Genomic DNA, 19,741 nt, shown 5'->3' with positions numbered 1-19,741 from the left:
CCCGTCACATTTTACACTAAAAAAATAAAAATAAAAAAAATCAGTCCGAGCGGACTGACGGACTTGGCAGGGCGGGTTTGGCGGACAGCGGATTTGGAAAATTCGCTCTGCTCCAGCGGGCTCGGCCTATTTTGCCAGCAGTGACAAGTGTCCTCGTTGGTTCTGTAGCTTGATCGCTTTCTTTTTAACGTTTGGGTAAAAGCCAACATGGGTCGAGCCATCAACGAACGCGTGCCACCAAAATTAGATTTTTGTCTTTACTATTCCAAGTTTGAAGTCGTACATCTTTTTTTTCTGTTCTGTTTTGTGATGGTACATTCGAATTTCGAACTGTTCATTAGGTTGAAAAACATGATTATAGCAAGAACTTAATTTTTGAACCGACTTAATATTACTTTATATGATTATAAGACTAAATTAATTATATTTTATAGTATTAAGAGATTAAATTAATATTTAATGAACCAAAATAATTAAAAATATTTTAGAATATAGCTAGGACGTTGTATTTTTTAAAAAGAAGGGGAAAAACGAGATTTGTAATTGGCAATTTAGATAGAGTCACGCGGAGGGAGTATGTTGGAAGGACGAAGGCTCAGGTGAAGTAGTCAGGGAATAGCAACTCAACTGTCAAATGCCAACTAGCAACTTGCATCTATACGCACGGAATTGTGTCCTTTTCTGTCTCTTTGCACTGCCCATGGAATCACAATTCCTCTCTCTCTTTTGGATTCTTGTTTTTCTTTGTTTTCTGAATATGAATTTGTGCTACATTTGACTCTGTCTTTTTCCTCGTGTTCATACTGGCATATTGCAAAATTTCCTCCCTTACTAATTAACTAAATTATTCATGGCACAAAATGTCATTTAGTGTTAGGCTTCATTCAAATTAGTGATGCAACTTTTAGACTAAGAATCCAATGAATCAGCATTATATAATAATTGTAATTTTTTCCCAAGGTTGGAAAAAATTATTTTAAATTTTCATGATGGATATTTTTGATGACTGAAAATAAAATAAACATAATGAAATGGATGCGTATCAAATATGTAATGTAGCTTGCCATGTTTTAAGGTGTTGAAGTCGAGAATGGCAGTGGGAGAGAGAGAAAAAGAGTACAGTGGAGTGAGTTGTGAGGAGCAGTGTTGTACATGGTCGTGCATACAGACAGTGTGTATTTTTCCAAGAAGACATATATACATAAAAAAGTGCTATTGTCGTGACTGTGGCTGGCTACTATGTCTTTTCTAAAACTAAACTTTGACCCAATGGAAGGGTGCAGTGCAGGAAGCAAGATGCCTCACTAGCTTTCGGCGCTCTTTTTTTTTAATCTCTGTTATCCTTCCCTCCTCAGAGATCCCTACTTTCTTTAATTTCTCTCCCATTAATATTTCATTCATATATATATGTAGTATGCATATCTTTCTCTATGTCTACACGTTACGGCATTGCTACCCACATACCTCCAAATCCAATTATATTATAATAATTTTTATAATCCATTACTACCTTAAACTATAACAACATTATTTTACTAGTACATGAGTAGAACTTGAATAGTATATCTTTCTCTTCAAAGAAAAAACACAACTGAACCTGCTTTCTAGTTTCACTTCAGTGACTTCACAATTTACAGTTCACGAATCCGCCAAATTTAGGAGCATATTCCAGCTTCACACCTTTGCAAAAGAGACCCTTTTGCTTCTTTTCAGGTACCAACTCTTTCTTCTGTTGCATTCTTAATCTCTCTCTCTCTCAACATCCTTTTCTTTTCATTAATAATTTACGGAGGTTGAATTTTTGCCCAGGAGATCTCTGTATTTGGTGTTGCATATGCAGATCGAGATGCTAACATATTCTCCTTTTTCTTTCACTTTTTGTATGATTTTTTACATTCGAATTCTGTATCATTTTCGATTATATTCTCTTTCTGGTGTAAACTTTCATGGGCTGATTGTACTTTGCATGCTCGTGCTTTTCATAGTACTTCAACTGCTAAAATTTCTTGGTTCTTGCGGAGGGAATCATCATTAAAAGCTTGAAATGATGAGGTGAAAAATAAATTAAAATAACAAGGAGCATATTTTCCTCAAACGAATTGATAACTTATGATTCTGCTTATAATTATCCTCATAACTATCCTGAACTTCGAACCCCCCCCCCCCCCCCCCCCCACAAAAAAAAAAAAAAAAAAAACACACATCTGCTGATGGGGTTTAACCTTATGGTGAAGTTCAAGTTGTAGGTATGTCACAAAAAAGTCTTCAAACAATTACATAAATAAATGTTGGAAATATCAAGTGAGTAGTGGTGTGAAGTTTCACATAGACCAAGTGAGAACAAGTGTGAAAAGACCGCCTTAAAATTTTGATTTGAGACGTGGTGTGAGATCAGTTATTATGATTTGTCGTTTAGGCACATTAGTGAAAAAATCCCTTGTAAGGGTTTTGGGCTCCCTGTACCATTCTTAACAATAAAAGTATTCAAGTTTAGGTAGTAGCCTAGTAGGTACCGGAACTCTAGGCACATTTTATGCCTTGGACCATCGAGTCAGTCATACTTAGTTCGTATGTTATCACCAAATAGTTCATCACATATAAAGAATATAATATTTTCAATGTTTGTTCAATCTAGCATTTTAACTAAATTACTTATTGGGAGTTATCCTGAACTTCAGATCTGATGTGGAAACTATTTTGGCTAAAGTGTCAATGCAGATTTGTTCAACCTACTCCTGCTATCCAGCTGTACCGTTGAGTCTCTTTTGATTTATTGAGTGTCATATGCTATTGCAAGTTGTATGAAATATCTGCTTATGAATTGACTTAAGATATTTCTTTGCGAGGGATGACCTGCTTGTCTCTGTTTGCTCCTGACACTGCCCTAGTTATCTTGTTAGGTGAACTCAAGCCCACTAATGCATGTATGCATTAGAGAAGGGCATTGAAACACTGATTTCTGGTGGAGCTTGACTAGTGCATCTTCTATGCTGTCTTTTGTAACAGAGAAAATGGGCTTACTCTGCAGCAGAAATCATCGTTATAATGATGCTGATGCTGAAGAAAATGCACAGGTCCATTGTGCTTAATAAATTGCATACTTGTTAAGTTACATATAATCACATACTTGTTAAGAAAATGCACAGGTCCATTGTGCTTAATAAGTCACATACTTGTTAATAAATGGGCTTTGATTTGATAAATTGACATGCTTTTGCAGGCTGCAGAAATTGAAAGAAGAATAGAGTTAGAAACAAAGGCTGAAAAGCATATTCAGAAACTTCTACTACTAGGTATGTTTTACTTGGGGCTGCTTTCCTTTATATCTTGTAGTTTATATTTCACATATAGTTTTTTAAAGTTAATACTAGCCACCTTTGAGCAATTTATGGAAGTACTTGTAATTTAGCATTGCATAAGTGGTTATGCTCCCCAGAGTTTAAAGGAATCATACATGCCACAATCTCTTAATAGCCTGTTGACTTTTAATATTTATTTTTTTCCGGGACTTATTTGAATAAATGCGTCAATGTCTCTGTTGTTTAGGTGCTGGAGAGTCAGGGAAGTCTACAATCTTTAAGCAGGTACGAAAATGCATTTTCTTAACTTCTGATGACAGTATATGTTTGATAGATTATTGACATTTATTTATTTGCTTATAATATGCAGATAAAACTTTTGTTTCAAACTGGCTTTGACGAGGCTGAGCTAAAAAGTTACATACCAGTCATTCACGCTAACGTGTATCAGACAATAAAAGTACGCAATACTTGAAAGGGTGTGTTGATTATTTTTCTCTTAAAAATACATAGATTTTACAGTGTCCACTGTCTATAGTTTGAAAAAAAAAATGTTTTATGTGAGTTGAGTTTAATAGATTTGACTGAGAAAACTGTAATCCTTAGTTCGTACTTGATGTGTTTAAACAGGTACTGCATGATGGGTCAAAGGAGTTGGCTCAGAATGATCTTGATTCTTCAAAGTATGTTATATCCAATGAAAACAAGGTAGTTGACTATTACCACCTTTAATATGGTTTGTTACACTAGTTGAGTGGTTTATGGTGTGGTATGTTGTTACTGAATTTTATTATGGAACTATACAATAATCAATTGTATACAGGCTTTTTTCTTCTGGAGGGATTTGTTGCTTTGTCCAAGTTATATGTCAAAGTCTTTTTAATTCAAATAGAGCTTAATTTTTCTGGCAGAATATTGGTGAAAAACTTGCAGAAATTGGAGGCAGGCTGGATTACCCACATCTCACCAATGAGCTCGCACAGGAAATAGAGACTCTGTGGGAGGATGCTGCAATCCAGGTGGCCAGTGAACCCTTTGATTGCTTTACCTTAATCCATATACATTGTTAATTTTTGTCATCAGTTACTTAGTATGTATGTCCCACACATTTTACTTGTTGTAGGAAACATATGCCCGTGGTAATGAACTCCAAGTTCCAGATTGTGCCCATTATTTCATGGAAAATTTGCAGAGGCTGTCTGATGCGAATTATGTTCCAACAAAGGTATTCAGAATCTATTATTCTTTCGTTGTTTACAAAGATACCAAATCTAACTCATAATTCCTGTTTTATCTGTTCTCTGTATATTACAAAACTGAATTCTTGTTGGTGGGTGTAGTAGTGTTTTGGATTTTCTAAATGTTTCAAGTGTGAGGGTTCCACATGCACGGGTTACAACCTATGGCACTTCTATTTTGTTACTAATCATCAAAAAGTGAAAAATAAAGTTTGAAAAAGTAATTACTATTTACTAAGTTTGTCATGGTGTTAGTTTTGTGATAAAAAAAAGATTAAGTGATCAAATGCAGAAGCATTCTTGATCGCAAAAGCAATTATCGGTACATCATTATGTCCTGAATGGCTTATTGTGCATAACTTCTATTTATCCATGCATCAACTTATCTTCTAGAACTGACAAGCATATATGCTGTGAAAGATACCTGGTTCTAAGTCAGCACACAAATACAGCTTACGTTGGAAGATCGTCCGCTGCATTTTTGCTTCTGTTTTCATTTATGGACCCTCAAATTTGAAGGTGATATGAAGTTATGAATCTCTTAACATTTCTCACTCTACTTTACAACTACAGGAGGATGTTTTGTATACAAGAGTTCGCACAACTGGCGTTGTGGAGATCCAGTTCAGGTGAACATGCTGAGCTCACATGATTTGTTGTACTGAAATTATACAGAGACATGCTTATTACTGTCACCATTTTGTCCTTCTGTTCTTCTGTTCATGATGCTGTATCAAAAGATTTTGTTGTAGCAATTGGTGCTACTCATATGTTCGTTCTTAACCAATTTAGAATGGAGGCATATATGACATTTTCTTTATTATATTTTAGGAGGGAAAAGAGTGTTGCCAGTTGAAAAGGTTAATTGGCAACGGAAAGCTAATTTGTTAATGTAGTATTGAACAACTGCATTATTTATTATTGTCTTACTCTTTATATTTTAATTTCTCAACAGCCTCTATAGGGGACATAGGAAACTAGGATTGTGCATTTACTGAGGGACATTGCCTTGGTTGTAATTAATGACCCTTATTTGTGGCTTGAGGTTTAAAATGATGCTGTACTTGTCGTATCTTTTCATATTTATCTGCTTGTTTTCATCCTTGCTTTGTCCTCACATTTAAGTGCTGTAATTGGTTTTTGTTACTCAATGGTTATATTTTCATCTAACATCTGTTATTATCCTCTCTGCCTGTCAACCATCTCCGCCTTCTGCCCTTCTCACATATTCTAAATAGTTAAAAGCAACCTAAAATTTGTTGCATATGCTTACCATTTTTTTGACATGCTTTTCCAAATTATCTTTGCCATCTATTCTGGAAGAAAGGACAAATCGTACTTTTTTTATTGTGTGCGATTGTGTATATTAAGCCACCTGCATTACTTGAAGCAGTGTTTGCTCCTGTCACTCAATATTTTTACTGTTTCACTGCATACCAACCTGATAAGTATGTTTTTACTATCTTGACAGCCCTGTTGGAGAAAATAAGCGAAGTGGCGAAGTCTATAGACTCTTTGATGTTGGTGGCCAGAGAAATGAGAGAAGAAAATGGATCCATCTTTTTGAAGGAGTTACAGCTGTAATATTCTGTGCTGCAATTAGCGAGTATGGCCTGCCATTATATTGCATATCTTAATATGGCTTATAATTTAAAAACAAATCATAATTTCTTGTCTGTATATCTGTTTCGATTGTGTTGCACACCAAATTAAATCAAACACTCTCTATTTGATATTACTTTGACACTTTAAAATACTTGCCAATTAACAAAAGCGTATTTTACTCAAAAGTGGAGTGAAAGGTAAGCTCATTCTAGTCCTGTTGCTGTGCATGTTTGGTGTTAGTTACTAATATTAAAAAAATGTTGGTGTGTATTTTATTGGCAATAAATATTTTCTGCAGGGTTAGACTTTGAGTAGACAGTTATTCACCTATCCTTTCAGTCTTGCTTGCAAGAACATTACAATTTTGGGATTTGTAAAAGTAAAGTCTTGACTTTAAATTTGTCTTCCAGGTATGATCAAACGCTTTTTGAGGATGAAAACAAGAACAGAATGATGGAAACTAAGGAGCTTTTTGAGTGGGTCCTGAAGCAACCATGTTTTGAGGTTTCCTTTTATGTTCTTTTTAAATTTTAACATTTATATTAATGTGGGAAATTCTTATGTTAACTATTTCTTTGTTTCCTTTATATGGCATTTGTGTTGAGAGCTTTATACTATTTCGGCAATTAACATTTGTATTGTATCTATATCAGTGAATAATGATGCCCTTCTCTTTTCTGGACAGAAAACATCCTTCATGTTATTTTTAAACAAGTTTGACATATTTGAGAAGAAGATCCTGAGAGTAAGAACTATTCGGACATGTACACTTTGTCTTTGGTGGAGTCCATTATCATTTCAATCTGATATCTTGCATTATGCAGGTCCCACTCAATGTATGTGAGTGGTTTAAAGATTACCAACCAGTTTCAACAGGGAAACAAGAGATTGAGCATGCATACGAGTGAGCAACTTCTTTATACCTTGGGACATAGAATAAAGGGTGTTGCTTATGGCAAAGTAGTTGATTCTGACTAATGGAAACATTCCAAATTCGGACATTACATTTTGACACTTATCTAAACATCGGATTCTAGTGCTGGATGATTAAGTCTTTATAACCCTGACATTTAATTATCTTGGATATACTATAACTGCAGGTTCGTGAAGAAAAAGTTTGAGGAATTATATTTCCAGAGCACTGCTCCTGACCGTGTTGATCGTGTCTTCAAGGTGTATCGAACCACTGCCCTTGATCAGAAGCTTGTGAAGAAGACTTTCAAGCTTGTTGACGAGACCTTGAGGAGGAGGAATCTCTTTGAAGCTGGCTTATTATGACCACTCAGCAGTATATTTAATAGGGATAAAATATTTTTTTACATTGAACTGGTTATCAGATTTTGGGTATATTAGAGGTCAGGTATACACAACATTATAAAATCGATTTTGTTGATTTTATGTCAAGTAAATCCTGTTGAATGGGTGGATAGGGAAAGGCTTTTCCAAATATTTGATAACCACATCCGTCTTTAGAGGGCAAATTTATTTGTGCTGAAGTTTTCGCTGATGACATCATAATTTTGTGATTATATTTTTATTAATTGAAACTCACCGATGATCTATTTCATATCCTTTATTTATGTGCATTAATAATTAGGTTTTGTCGATGGTATTGGGTGTTGGTGTCCATGCTTGCATGTAGTGAAGGCTGATTTAGTAACCAAGGTCGTATGTAGATTTTTTTTTGATAAATCAGTATTCTTCATGGGAGGCAATCATGTTTGAGGTGAATTCATGATTTTAAACCCCTTCCAAAGATAATACTAAAAAGGATCAAATAAAAAGGATTTTAAACTCCTTCCAAAGATAATACTGAAAAGGATCAAATAAAAAGGATCAAACACATGTTTTCATTCCCTATTCAGCTTTTATGCACCGATTATTTGGTGGTCATATGTAGATGCTAGACATTGAAAAAGGCATTAATGATGGGAGGCAAAAAAAGATTTAATTTTGTGTAACCTATGCATGTAACTATGGTTAACAATGTAACATTTGTCAATTACAACCAAAGCTTAATCAGCCTAATATTAGGTAACGAGTCTGAATCAAATGCTGCTGAATAATTACATTGATCTAAGGACCGTTCACTAGGAAAGATCGTTTTGTCTGTTGATTATTGTTGAATTAAAATAACAGAGGTTAAATATGAGGTGCATGCTGTTATAAAAAAAAAAAAATATATGAGGTGCATGCTCATTTGCCAATTTCATCTTTGGTTTCCTTCCACATTTTTGGTAAGGTGGTAACAAACAGTGTTACAACCGCATGATAAGAATAGTAATGTGTAAATTAGGTTGAAAATGGAGGTCGTGAAATCTCTACGCAAAACAAAGGCTTTAATTTCCCTCACACTTCCCGCCATCACAAACACAAAGGAAAAAACCAAACACCGAAACCTAAGCAGTTGTTACTACTTCTTGGTTCCTTGGGGAGACAAGCAAAACAACTTTTCAACCATCAACGTAACCGATTCTATACATTTCTCTATAAACTCTCAAATCCCGAGCTGCATCTTACAAACATCGCACTTTGGGTTGCGTAGTTTTAAGTTTTTAGGTTCAATCTACCAAAAAAAAGAAAAAAAGAAAAGAAAAAGTAGGTTCATGGGTACTGAAAGAGTATATTGGGCCATCATTGTAGCATGGCTTAGTTTGTTCGAAGGAAATATGATGCTAGTTAAGGGTGATTTTAATTATAAGGAGGCACTCACAAAGTCCATTATTTTCCTAGAAGCACAACGATCAGGGAAGCTCCCTTCAAACAACAGGGTACCTTGGAGAGGAGACTCAGCACTCGATGATGGAAAACTCGCTAATGTATATGTTTCTTTCTTGTTTTTTTAATGCCTATTTTTTGAAACAAAAACACAAAAAAATAAAAAAAAGAAGCAATAATTTGGGCTCATATTTCATATATGTTAATTATATTAGGTGGACCTTGTTGGGGGATACTACGATGCAGGGGATAATGTAAAATATGGGCTTCCCATGGCTTTCACTGTTACTACTTTAGCATGGGCTGCCATATTTTACAAGTCAGAATTAGAAGCTGCAAATGAAATGGGAAATGTTCGTGATGCCATTCAATGGGGTACCGATTATTTTTTGAAAGCTAGTTCTCGACATAAAAGATTATATGTTGAGGTGAGGGCACTATGGCCAATCCCAATCTTGTAGTAATAATAATATGCTTCATTCATTTCTTTCTATTTTGTTTATAAATAAAACAAAAAACATTGTAATATATAGGTAGGGGACCCAGAAGAGGATCACCATTGTTGGATTCGACCAGAAAACATGAAGACAAAAAGAACGGTTAAGAAGATTGATAGTAACACAGCCGGGACTGAGATTGCAGCTGAAACTGCAGCAGCAATGGCTGCTTCTTCTATTGTTTTTAGACATAAGGATCGTAAATATGCTCGTCGTCTCCTTAACAAAGCCAAATTGGTACATTTACCTACATACATAAAAAAAAAATACTTTTAATTATTTTTTGGGTGCATGGAAATTTGATAACTTGAATTTTTCTTCCACTTTCATTGTAGCTTTTCCAAATGGCAAAATCTCATAAAGGAACCTACGATGGAGAGTGTCCCTTCTATTGCTCCTATTCTGGCTATAATGTAATTAATTACTCTTATAACCATTTTTTTTTTTATCTCGGAAGTGTGAATCTTAATTAGTTTCCTAATTAACTAAGTTTTCTTAATGTATGGAATGTCAACTGCAGGATGAACTGATGTGGGCTGCAACGTGGCTATACATTGCTACGAGACAATCTATGTATATGAAGTACATACAAGAAGATGTCATAAGTGCTAGTGTAGCAGAATTCAGTTGGGACCTTAAATATGCAGGAGCTCAAATCCTTCTCACGCAGGTTTGGTTTTCCATCATTACTCTTTTTCATATATTTGTGTTTTTGTATTTGCTTCCTAGCTAACTCCTAACAAATGATATATGTTGCACAGTTACATTTTGAAGGTGTAAAGAATCTGGAAACATTCAAAAGCCACGGAGAAAGTTTCATATGCTCTGTACTTCCTGATAGTCCCTACAACCAGATTAACTTGTCTCCTGGTTAATACTCTCTCTTTCTCTTCCTTCTCTCTCTGTGTGCTGTATCTTTATGTGGTCATCTTTACAATATAATTATTATTGTTAAACATCATTTCAACCCAAAATCTTAAAGATGTTAAGTAAGAGTTTTTTTAATGATTTATATTATTCTCCAACACACCTTTCACGCAATAGCCCTTTAGGCTTGAAGGGTGGACAATGCACACACTCACCTCTCACGCAATAGCCTTTTGGACTCTGATACCATATTAAAAATCACTTTAACCCAAAACCTTAAAGTATTGAGTAAGAACTTTTTTAATGATTTATATTATTCTCTAATATATATCATTTTGCAGGCGGCTTCATTCATTTGAGAGATGGAGCCAACACGCAGTATGCAACCGGCACAGCTTACTTGTTTAGTGTATATGGTGATTTGCTTGCCAAATATAAACAGAAAATCACTTGCGGAAACAAACAATTTGGCTCATCCCATCTCCTTTCTTTTGCTAAGAAACAAGTTAGTATATACACTATATTATATACATACATGCATTACTTAATTATATGTTGAGAACAAACAAACAAACAATAGGAATAGACTAATAAATAATTGATTAATTGGATTGTCAAATTTGCACAGATGGACTATATACTAGGGAAAAACCCGGAAGGAAGATCCTATATGGTAGGATTTGGTAAAAACCCACCAACGCAAGCTCATCATAGAGGTGCTTCCGTGCCGAAGTTGCCAAAGGATGAAGAAGTCAGCTGTTCCTTGAGCTTCACCAAATGGTTTCAAAAAGATGAACCTAATCCCAATGAGCTCACTGGTGCCATTGTTGGTGGACCTGACCGCTATGACAAGTTCAACGATAAACGTTGGGATTCACCCAAGACTGAACCTTGCACTTACGTCAATTCCCTAGCAACTGGAGCTCTAGCAAGGCTTGCATCTATGCGTTAATTCTCATGTTAACCCCAACGTTTAGTATATAGATAATGTAATGGATCAAGATTTACATGCTTAGTGGGTTGGTGTTTATAATTTGGCATATATGATTAATTAGGTTGTGTGCCTTATCTTGCCACCTGCTGAGTATGGGTATATATGATTATAGGTAACTTATGAACCATGATGTATGCTTTTCCTAACTTCATTTTAGCTTTAAAAATAATGTTTGATAACATTTTATTATTAAGTTGTTTTTAAATAAGTATAAGGATTGAATGGATCCCTTTTTATACTAAATTTCCTTCACACGACTATATCAGAAGATATCATGTTCCCATCCTTATCTTTCATATAGCTCGTGAAACTCGCATAAAGGTTTATAAGCGAGGGGAAAAGACCTGTCAGTAAGACAAAACACAGAGTATCCAAATAATCAATCTGATTCTAAAATAAAATTGTAAGAGGAATTAATGGAAATTAATGGAATAAGGAGAGTTGCTTCCAGTTTTTATTGTTTAAATTTTTTAGATGCTTTCTCTCGTTTGAGTTTTTTTTTTTTTTTACGAAGACTTTTGAAGCTTATTTAATTTCTCTTAAAGTAAAAGAAATTTTTTTTTTTGAAAAGAAAGACAAATGAAAGAAAATTTTATATTAGCATAGGGGGTTTGCGTTTGTCATTTAACATGACATAACAAACTTTCCTATACACACAAGATTTTGTGGGATCCACACTTTTTGAAGAAAAAAAAAGACAAAAAAAAGAAGAAATTACGGCACGCAAAACGAATCTCTATAACATTACACAATCACTTTTCCTATAACATAACTCTTATAAAACCCAACATAATAACAGATAACAACAGAAATCTCAAAAAATGATTTCCTCAAATATATTTTCGGAAAAGGACAGATAAATGGAGAATTGATACTATCATAATAAAAGGTAACAACAGGAATCTTGAAAATGAAAAATCGCACAGGTGGCATAAATCTAAATAATCATTAATTGTATCAATCCGCATTATTTGCTTTCATAAATAGGCAGAAGTAGGGCATCCAACTATTCTAAACTCTATCCTCTTCGCGGTTCATGCCTTCATGGTCCTCCCAAACCTTATCACTTGTACTAATTTTCCACGTTTTAAATTCTCAGTTACATTAATTGACGCCTAAAACATAGGTGTAATGTTACCTTTTTTAAATTTACGTATATTTATAAAGAGAAGGTTATATTTATGATCATTAATTATCACTTATTTAAAATTAATTCAATGATGACTAATCAAGTAATAAAAATAATAAGTTTAAAATAGTAATAAATATAATCGTTCCCATTTAAAAATAATATGATTTTATCAAATGATAGTAGTTTAGTTATCGTATAAGAGCTGAGTAGGTGGGGTAAGAGTATATGTTCGATTCTCTCTAATACTATTTTTAAGAGATGTTTAAAGCTTTAATTGTGATCCGCTCTGAATAAAATTGTCTTTCGTAAAAAATATTTATAATTTATAAAAAAAATAATACGGTTTTTTTAAGGAAGAAATACCGAGACCAAGTTATACGAAAAAAAAAAAACTTTTAGGGATTGATATCCAAACATTTTACTATTTTTGATGATTTGATATATATCAATTATCAAACCCACGGACCACAGTTGAAAAAATCGAAACTATATTTTCCTGACATGATATTGTAAGATTTTGCTGCCTAATTGATGCAATCATGTGACATAGGTGGATTGGATTTAGACACCAACCGCATTATTTACTATTTTTGAATTTAATGTTTGGGTTGCATTTTTGGTGTTGCCCACGGTTATCCTATTAGGGTTGAAGGGTTGCGACTTGCGAGTAGGCTAACAACCAACAAAAGGAAAGGTGGTAGCTGATAGCCTGATGGTGACTCTCAACCACGTGATGGTGAACACGTGTAATGCGATAAGTTCGAGTAGGTGGAAATGTCAATACTCTCAACTTCTCTCTTTCTGTTTTTTAATTTTTTTTTACAAAACATAAACGATAATTAATAAAACGAATATTAGACTCAAAAATAAACTTTAAAAACCTAAAATCTATAATGACTTAAAAACACAGTTTGATTAAGTTGATATCGAAGTGAACGATGTCGTTTTAGCATGCATGTATTGTTAAGGAGACAAGATAATGGGCGGTGTGGAAGGGAGACACGCGACAATACATGAAGGATGATTGAAAAGAGGGAGCAACAGTTACACAAAACACATGTTTATACTTTATACTAAGATAGCCGTTGAGCTTTATTCTTCATTTCCCATAATGGGTCCCACCTTTACCCGTTTTGGATAAGCTTCACCTTCATTATCTTCCGAAGGTTCTTATCCACGTAACCGCATCCAATGCACCACATTACGCGATACTGTTTTTATACCCATGTATACGTACATACTTGCATGTTGATGCATACACAAACGAATACGCTGATTGTGCAAAGCATAGCAATAATAAGAATATTGTTGCATATATATTTAAAGGGAAAATATGTCATTTTAAAAGAGAAAGAAATAATTTAGTATTTTTTATTTAAATTTTTTAAAAAAATACTAACTTTCTCTTCCATAATTTTTATTATTTATATCTTTTTCTTACTTAAAATAACATAATTTTACGTTCTTTAAAATGACAAACACTAAACTCATATTTAAAATAATTTAATCTATATAATCTCTATATTGTGGAACCTTTACACCGCAGTTTGCCCTTTTTAATTTATATATTCTCTTAGCGTAAACAAATTTTATAATACTATCTAACGACGTGTCGTATTATTAATTTTTTTTTAACAAATTATGTACAGTTAAATTCATTAAATATTATGCCATTATATCATTAAATAATAGTGTAAATTTTTATTGAAAATTAAACTCTAAAAATATTTCACTGAATCAATAAAAATATAAGACGACACAATATAAATGCATACTGTTAAGTTCAATTCAAATAACATAACATAACTTAGACAAAATTAACATCGTTATCGTTTATATTAATTTATTATTAATATGCATTTTTTTATATTGTCCTCTAAAAATACGTTGACATATAATTTAAAAATATTTTCTTCATATATTAATTGTGATATTGGAATAATTTTTTTAAGGAAAAAATTACTCTCATGCTACATATAATAACTTTCTCTCTTACACATTCTTCGATAACTGTGCCACCTTTTTCTTTTATTTTCTTTTTATTTTTCAGATGGCAGAGCCCACAAATTTATCTTCTTTAACATGAAATTAATAAAATTATTTTTTTAATATGTTTATATAATAATATAATTAAACTTTGAATTAAAAGTATATAAAAGTTAAGTCCTAAAATTTAATTAGTTCAACATACTTAAAAATATGGAAACAAATGTTTATGGGTATTTGCTTATTTATTTTGTAGACTTCATGCATATGACCATATGCTTGTATGACTTGTTTAAACACAGATGTAGTTGTACAGTAAAGAGATAGTTTTCTCAAACTTTTGATTGATCGCCGGGAGCTATCACATCCATATGAGAACACGAATTTTAATTATTTAATTTTATATAAGTAGATAAATTCATTTTGATCATTTACTTTAAATTAATTATTTTCATTTTCTATATTTTAATATAAAATTTAATACAGAAAAATCAGAAATATTATTTCTCTTAATATAATATATTGTTTGAGATATCACTTATTATCTTTAAAGTTTTTTTTTTTAAAAAATATTTGGGTTAAAAATTTATTTAGTTTTAAAAACCATTTAACTACCTTTCATATTCCTCAAATTGTCGTCATGTGGTTATGGGTAGGCTCGGAACGGGACCATTAATTTCACTGCATTGCAGCGACATTCCGTATATCCCATTCCTAATTCGCATGATCCTTTTCATGCAAAGATCACCTACGTACTCTCCTTCCCACAATAACTCTCATGCTCTCACTTATTCTATTCTAACGCACGCACGCACTCCTCCTCCTCTTACTTATATCTAGAGCTAGCAAAACGGACTCGGTTCGGCGGGCTGAGTTTTTTAACCCATCTGAAAAGTGAGGCGGGTGGGGCATGCTCATTTTTTGGCGGGTTGATGACGGGCATAGACGGACCGAGGCGGGTCAGTGTAAAATAGGCTTGGGCTGACAGACCAACACGCCAAACGGGACGGGGCGGGCTGAGTTTTTCAGTCCACTTTCAAAAGCGGGACGGGACAGGCTGACTCATTTTTTGACGAGTTGATGGCGGGGCGGGGTGAGCCGCCCACTTTGCCACCTCTACTTATATCTAATGTAATCGGATATCATCCTCTCTCATATTTAAAAAAAATATAAATAGATCATGTTAAAAATTATAATTATATAAAAATAAATCAATGATAATAAAAGAAAAAAAATAAAAATATATTAAAATAGATAATTACAAAATTATAATCATTGATTAACCTTTATATTATTGTGATTTTCTCACATGATCATGTCATTTTTTTTTTTTGACTTAAGAGAATTCATTTTCATTAAATATTGATTCAAGGTTGTATATTTATTATAATACTTTAATTATTATATTTATTATATATTTTATATGCACCTAATTCAAGTGATTTTATAATTAAGTCAATTACTCAGTTCTTCAATATTCTTACAGACTTAATGATAAGTGTGAATTTAATTATATTGTAATTAACTATAAAAGAATAATAGGTCAGAATTATTTTACATCAAAGTAAATTATACTTTCAATCTTTATCATTAATCTCATTTATATTTAATAGTTATAATTTTTTAATTAAATAAATAATTTGATATTGATGTGAAAGTAACAAGTCCTAAAAATAATATATTTAGTTTGTTTATTAAGCCTGGATTATAGCATTAACCACTCTGTGCAATCTTGCGATAAGTCAAAAAGTATTTTATAGCTACAGCAACTTTTTAAACTGATAACATGCAGAGTCAAAAGATAATCGATTGGAAAATCAAACAACCCTAAGAAAAAGTCGTGGCTCCAATTGTTGCCCATAGTAAAGTATTGGTTTCAATTCCTGTCCACATATTTTTTACATTAATATAAGTCATCTGCATAAATAATACAATAAATCCTTGCATTTTGATTTGTTGAATGTCCATTGAATAAGACAATATCTTCTTCTCTTAAAGTTATTATGATTTATGACAACAAAAGAAAAATGTTATAATGAATATCAAAAGACAAATTGAGTAGCTCAATTTCTCGATGGTTTGATTTTCGATTCAACGGCTCCGATATTAATAACATTAGTTAATCACATTAATTTCCAAAGTTCAAATTAACATTTTTTGCGAAATGCTTGTCTGCCAAACATTTTTTGATACTACTATTTGAGGAAAGTTCAATAGGCTTCCCCAAGTGATTGCAACGCGAAGCACTTGATCACACCTCAAATTTAATTAGAAAAAAGAGAAATAAAAAAAAAAAAAGGGTATGAAGACGTGTTTTTTTTAACATGGAGCAGATGAGGATAAGGCCAGGATTTGGCCTTCCAGATTTTCCCATTAATTTAATAAAATAAAATTAAAAGTAAAAAGGAACAGAGTACAACGCTATCGTGTTCGGTATTTTATCCATTAAATAAAAAATAATAATATTAAAGTGCAAAGCTAATTACATACTAAAATTATAAATAACGAAACAAAAAAAGGAAGACACAATGTGTTGTTTGTGTATGTAATGTATGTTTGTGTCCCTTTCTCTCTCTCTCTCTAAGACTTTGGTTTTTGGTCTGATTTTGGTGAGTGTTGGACTGAATCTTGGATAAGATGAGGATGGAAGCATTGGGTGAAGATGAAGATGAGCCGTGCTCATCTTCAACGACGTCGTCGTCGTCGTCGATCGGAAAAGACAGCGATGTGTCGTCGGAGACAGAAAGCGGTGAGAATGAGAATGAGAATGAGGCTCAGAGTGCCTTTAAATATAATGGATCTTTGGACATGATGGACTCCCTCCAACAGGTTCTCCCCATCAGGTATTCTAAGATCACGATCCTTACTTTATTCGCATGCTATTTTATTTTTTATTTTATTTTTGTACAGATTCATTTATAAAGTTTATTTTTATTTTTGATGAATTTTATTATGAGGACTTAATCAAATTACTTTTTAAGTTATCTAACGAAAAACACCGATTCTAATTTGATTTGCAAATTATATGTCTACCTAAATAAGCTTCCGTACCGAGAGATCTAGTGCTAAGAATTTTGCAAGTTAATCTCAGGGTATAAGCGTAATACTGGTTGTTAAGGTGGAATAGATGCATTTTTTTAAGACCTTAATAACTAAAACTATGTTTGCAAATTCTTTCCCTGTCTGAATGAAATATGGTGATAATACGGTGAATTTAACTATAATTTGTATGCATTTTTTTGGCTATAAGTAGTAGTAGTAGTAGTAAAATGTTAAATTCGATTTGCTATTCACCTGATGAATCCATAATATATATGTGTGTGTAGTGTGTAGTGTATTGGTCTCTGATGGTTGGAGTTATGTTATTGACAGGAGGGGGATCTCAACGTTCTATAATGGTAAGTCAAAGTCGTTCACGAGTCTGGCAGATGCTGCTACTTCCCCATCCGTGAAAGACATAGCAAAACCAGAGAATGCTTACAGCAGGAGGCGTAGAAATATGATGGCATTCAATCATGTTTGGGAAAAGAATCGAAACTTACCTCTAACTCTGAGAAGCAACGGTGGTGGCATTTCCAAGAGAACAATAAGCTCGAGTCGAAGCGCTGTGGCTCTTGCATTTGCCATCAACTATGACAGCAGCAGTAGTTGTACGAGCGACGATTCAACTTCAAGCTCAAATCCGAGGTCACCACCACATCTACCACCACTCCATCCGCGAAATCGACTAGTATCTAGTGCAACCGCATCTCCATCCTCGCCTTTGCACCAGAATTTCTCTCCCTGGAGAACAATTTCCTTGGCCGATCTTCAAAATTGTGCTACTCTTGCAACAATAAAGATGATGCCCAACACCACCGTGGGTAATGAAGCAGCTCATCTATCGTAAAAAAAACTAACCCAATAACTCAACTTTGTTTCGACTTCTTTGAATGAAATGTCTTGCACATGTGCTATTCTTCTTCGTCTAAGCTAGCAGGAGGTTGCAGAAGAAACAAATCATAGACTTTTTTTATTCTGATCTTAGGTTGACTATCGTAGGATATGGCAGGCCTTGCGAGAGAGAGCACTAACTCCTACCCTTTCGGTTTTTAGTCCTCTAAGAAGAATTCTATATGCCTCTGTAACGTGTAATTATTGCAAATCGTCCGGTGAACTAAGGAATCTGATAACACGTCCACGGATCTATAAGATGGACAATGGCGTACACTAAATATCGAGATTTGTATCTGGTGGATCGATCATTCTTATTAGCCATTACTCGGCTGGTTCCCCTTTTAAGTTGCTACAAATTTTTCGAAACGTTCCTTGAAGCCAACTCAAGGGAGTAAACTTAAGTTGCTCACCCTTGTCCTTATAGGCTTGGGAAGTTGGATTCGGTATGTGTATAATTGATATTATTGTTTAATTTGTGTGGAGCGAAGAGTATCTTTGTATCTAGCAGACTCAAAGGGAATTTTGGTAAGAGGGGTTTTTCATTATGAAGTTGTTTGTGTACAGCTGATCTTCCAAGTTTTCAAACAAAAAAGTCGGCACCACCACGACATGCTTAAGGTTAAAAAAGTAACGAGAAATAATTATATTTGCAACTCGGAAGGACGAAGTTGAGTATTTACATCAATGAATAAAATATTAGTTTCTTTAACCAAGGCTCTGATTACAATTGCATACATACATAGAATACAACAGAAAACCCGATGATAAATCGACCTAAGATGATGAGCTGCATACTAATAGAAGCAGCACGTCAAGCCTAGACTGTCATCTGTCCTTCGGATGATTACAAATTGCTGGTTTAACTACGTAATTTAGGGAAAATTATAAATCAAACCAAGAGAACCATTCTTCCATCTCCCATTGGTAATTAATATCATGATTGGCAGATGCAGTAAGTGACGAGACCAATAAATCCGATGACAACTAAGATTGCTGTCCACGTGAAGGGAAACATTTTCCAGGGATCAAACGTTGAAGCAAAGTTTCAAGCTTGAGCAACGATCTTGAAATCGTAAATCAATTACTTCTCATGTAAAATAAGAAACTGGGCACAAGGATATTCACACAAAAATGCTGGGAGATCAATATCATCTGTATCTATAGCAGAGATTGCCTTATCTATGTCTTCAGCAGAAAAAGGAATGCTGCACCAAGAATTGAAGGTTAAGACGAAGGGATCACAGCAAATGGAATCCCCAATATATTTTAGGTCCCATGAAAACATTTTACGCAAGGAAATCTCAAAAGTATTAGAGATTTACATCCATGAGTCAGTATCTAAAATCCTATATATCTATGACAATGTAGCAAAAGCAGTTCTTTGTTTGTCATCATACTGAAATGCAATAAAGAACTGATTGAAGCATGAAGTATGCACTTTAACCTAGACACGCTGCATGACAAATCAG

General features: G+C 33.6%; 4 protein-coding genes across 9 annotated transcripts in view; 3 read left to right on the top strand and 1 right to left on the bottom strand.

The window, feature by feature from the left end:
* Nucleotides 1-1,580: 1,580 nt before the first annotated feature.
* LOC133317081 (guanine nucleotide-binding protein alpha-1 subunit) lies at nt 1,581-7,640 on the top strand. 2 transcript variants are annotated; one of them, XM_061518894.1, is made up of 14 exons: nt 1,581-1,713; nt 3,007-3,074; nt 3,221-3,293; nt 3,547-3,584; nt 3,670-3,759; nt 3,930-4,007; nt 4,211-4,318; nt 4,423-4,524; nt 5,111-5,166; nt 6,009-6,143; nt 6,553-6,646; nt 6,828-6,887; nt 6,967-7,046; nt 7,243-7,640. In XM_061518894.1, exons 2-14 carry the CDS (start codon nt 3,012-3,014, stop codon nt 7,418-7,420), a joined length of 1,155 nt encoding a protein of 384 aa, XP_061374878.1. In that variant the 5' UTR covers nt 1,581-1,713; nt 3,007-3,011; the 3' UTR covers nt 7,421-7,640. The 2 variants fall into 2 exon arrangements, with proteins under 2 accessions (XP_061374878.1, XP_061374877.1); XM_061518893.1 differs by lacking the exon at nt 1,581-1,713 and having other exon boundaries at nt 2,988-3,074.
* A 1,108-nt stretch (nt 7,641-8,748) lies between these two features.
* Nucleotides 8,749-11,254, top strand: LOC133317169 (endoglucanase 16). The gene is made up of 8 exons (XM_061519003.1): nt 8,749-8,961; nt 9,076-9,288; nt 9,394-9,594; nt 9,693-9,770; nt 9,878-10,027; nt 10,119-10,227; nt 10,566-10,729; nt 10,853-11,254. Exons 1-8 carry the CDS (start codon nt 8,749-8,751, stop codon nt 11,174-11,176), a joined length of 1,452 nt encoding a protein of 483 aa, XP_061374987.1. The 3' UTR covers nt 11,177-11,254.
* A 5,630-nt stretch (nt 11,255-16,884) lies between these two features.
* Nucleotides 16,885-18,981, top strand: LOC133317073 (protein OXIDATIVE STRESS 3 LIKE 1). Its single transcript, XM_061518878.1, has 2 exons — nt 16,885-17,179; nt 17,709-18,981. Exons 1-2 carry the CDS (start codon nt 16,974-16,976, stop codon nt 18,223-18,225), a joined length of 723 nt encoding a protein of 240 aa, XP_061374862.1. The 5' UTR covers nt 16,885-16,973; the 3' UTR covers nt 18,226-18,981.
* LOC133317072 (myosin-15) overlaps nt 18,886-19,741 on the bottom strand; it is a 32,617-nt gene continuing 31,761 nt past the window's right edge. For all 5 annotated transcript variants that reach the window (XM_061518873.1, XM_061518874.1, XM_061518875.1 and 2 more), the window contains one exon: nt 18,886-19,477. In XM_061518873.1, the coding sequence (XP_061374857.1) occupies nt 19,354-19,477 (124 nt within the window). In that variant the 3' untranslated portion in view covers nt 18,886-19,353. The remainder of the gene's footprint in view (nt 19,478-19,741) is intronic.

This window comes from Gastrolobium bilobum, unplaced genomic scaffold, assembly GCF_033153095.1.
Source record: "Gastrolobium bilobum isolate Gb01-03AN ecotype WA unplaced genomic scaffold, APGP_CSIRO_Gbil_v1 utg5255, whole genome shotgun sequence".
NCBI lineage: Eukaryota > Viridiplantae > Streptophyta > Magnoliopsida > Fabales > Fabaceae > Gastrolobium > Gastrolobium bilobum.
The sequence above is the reverse complement of the archived record's forward strand: the minus strand, read 5'-3'. Positions and strand labels throughout refer to the sequence as shown.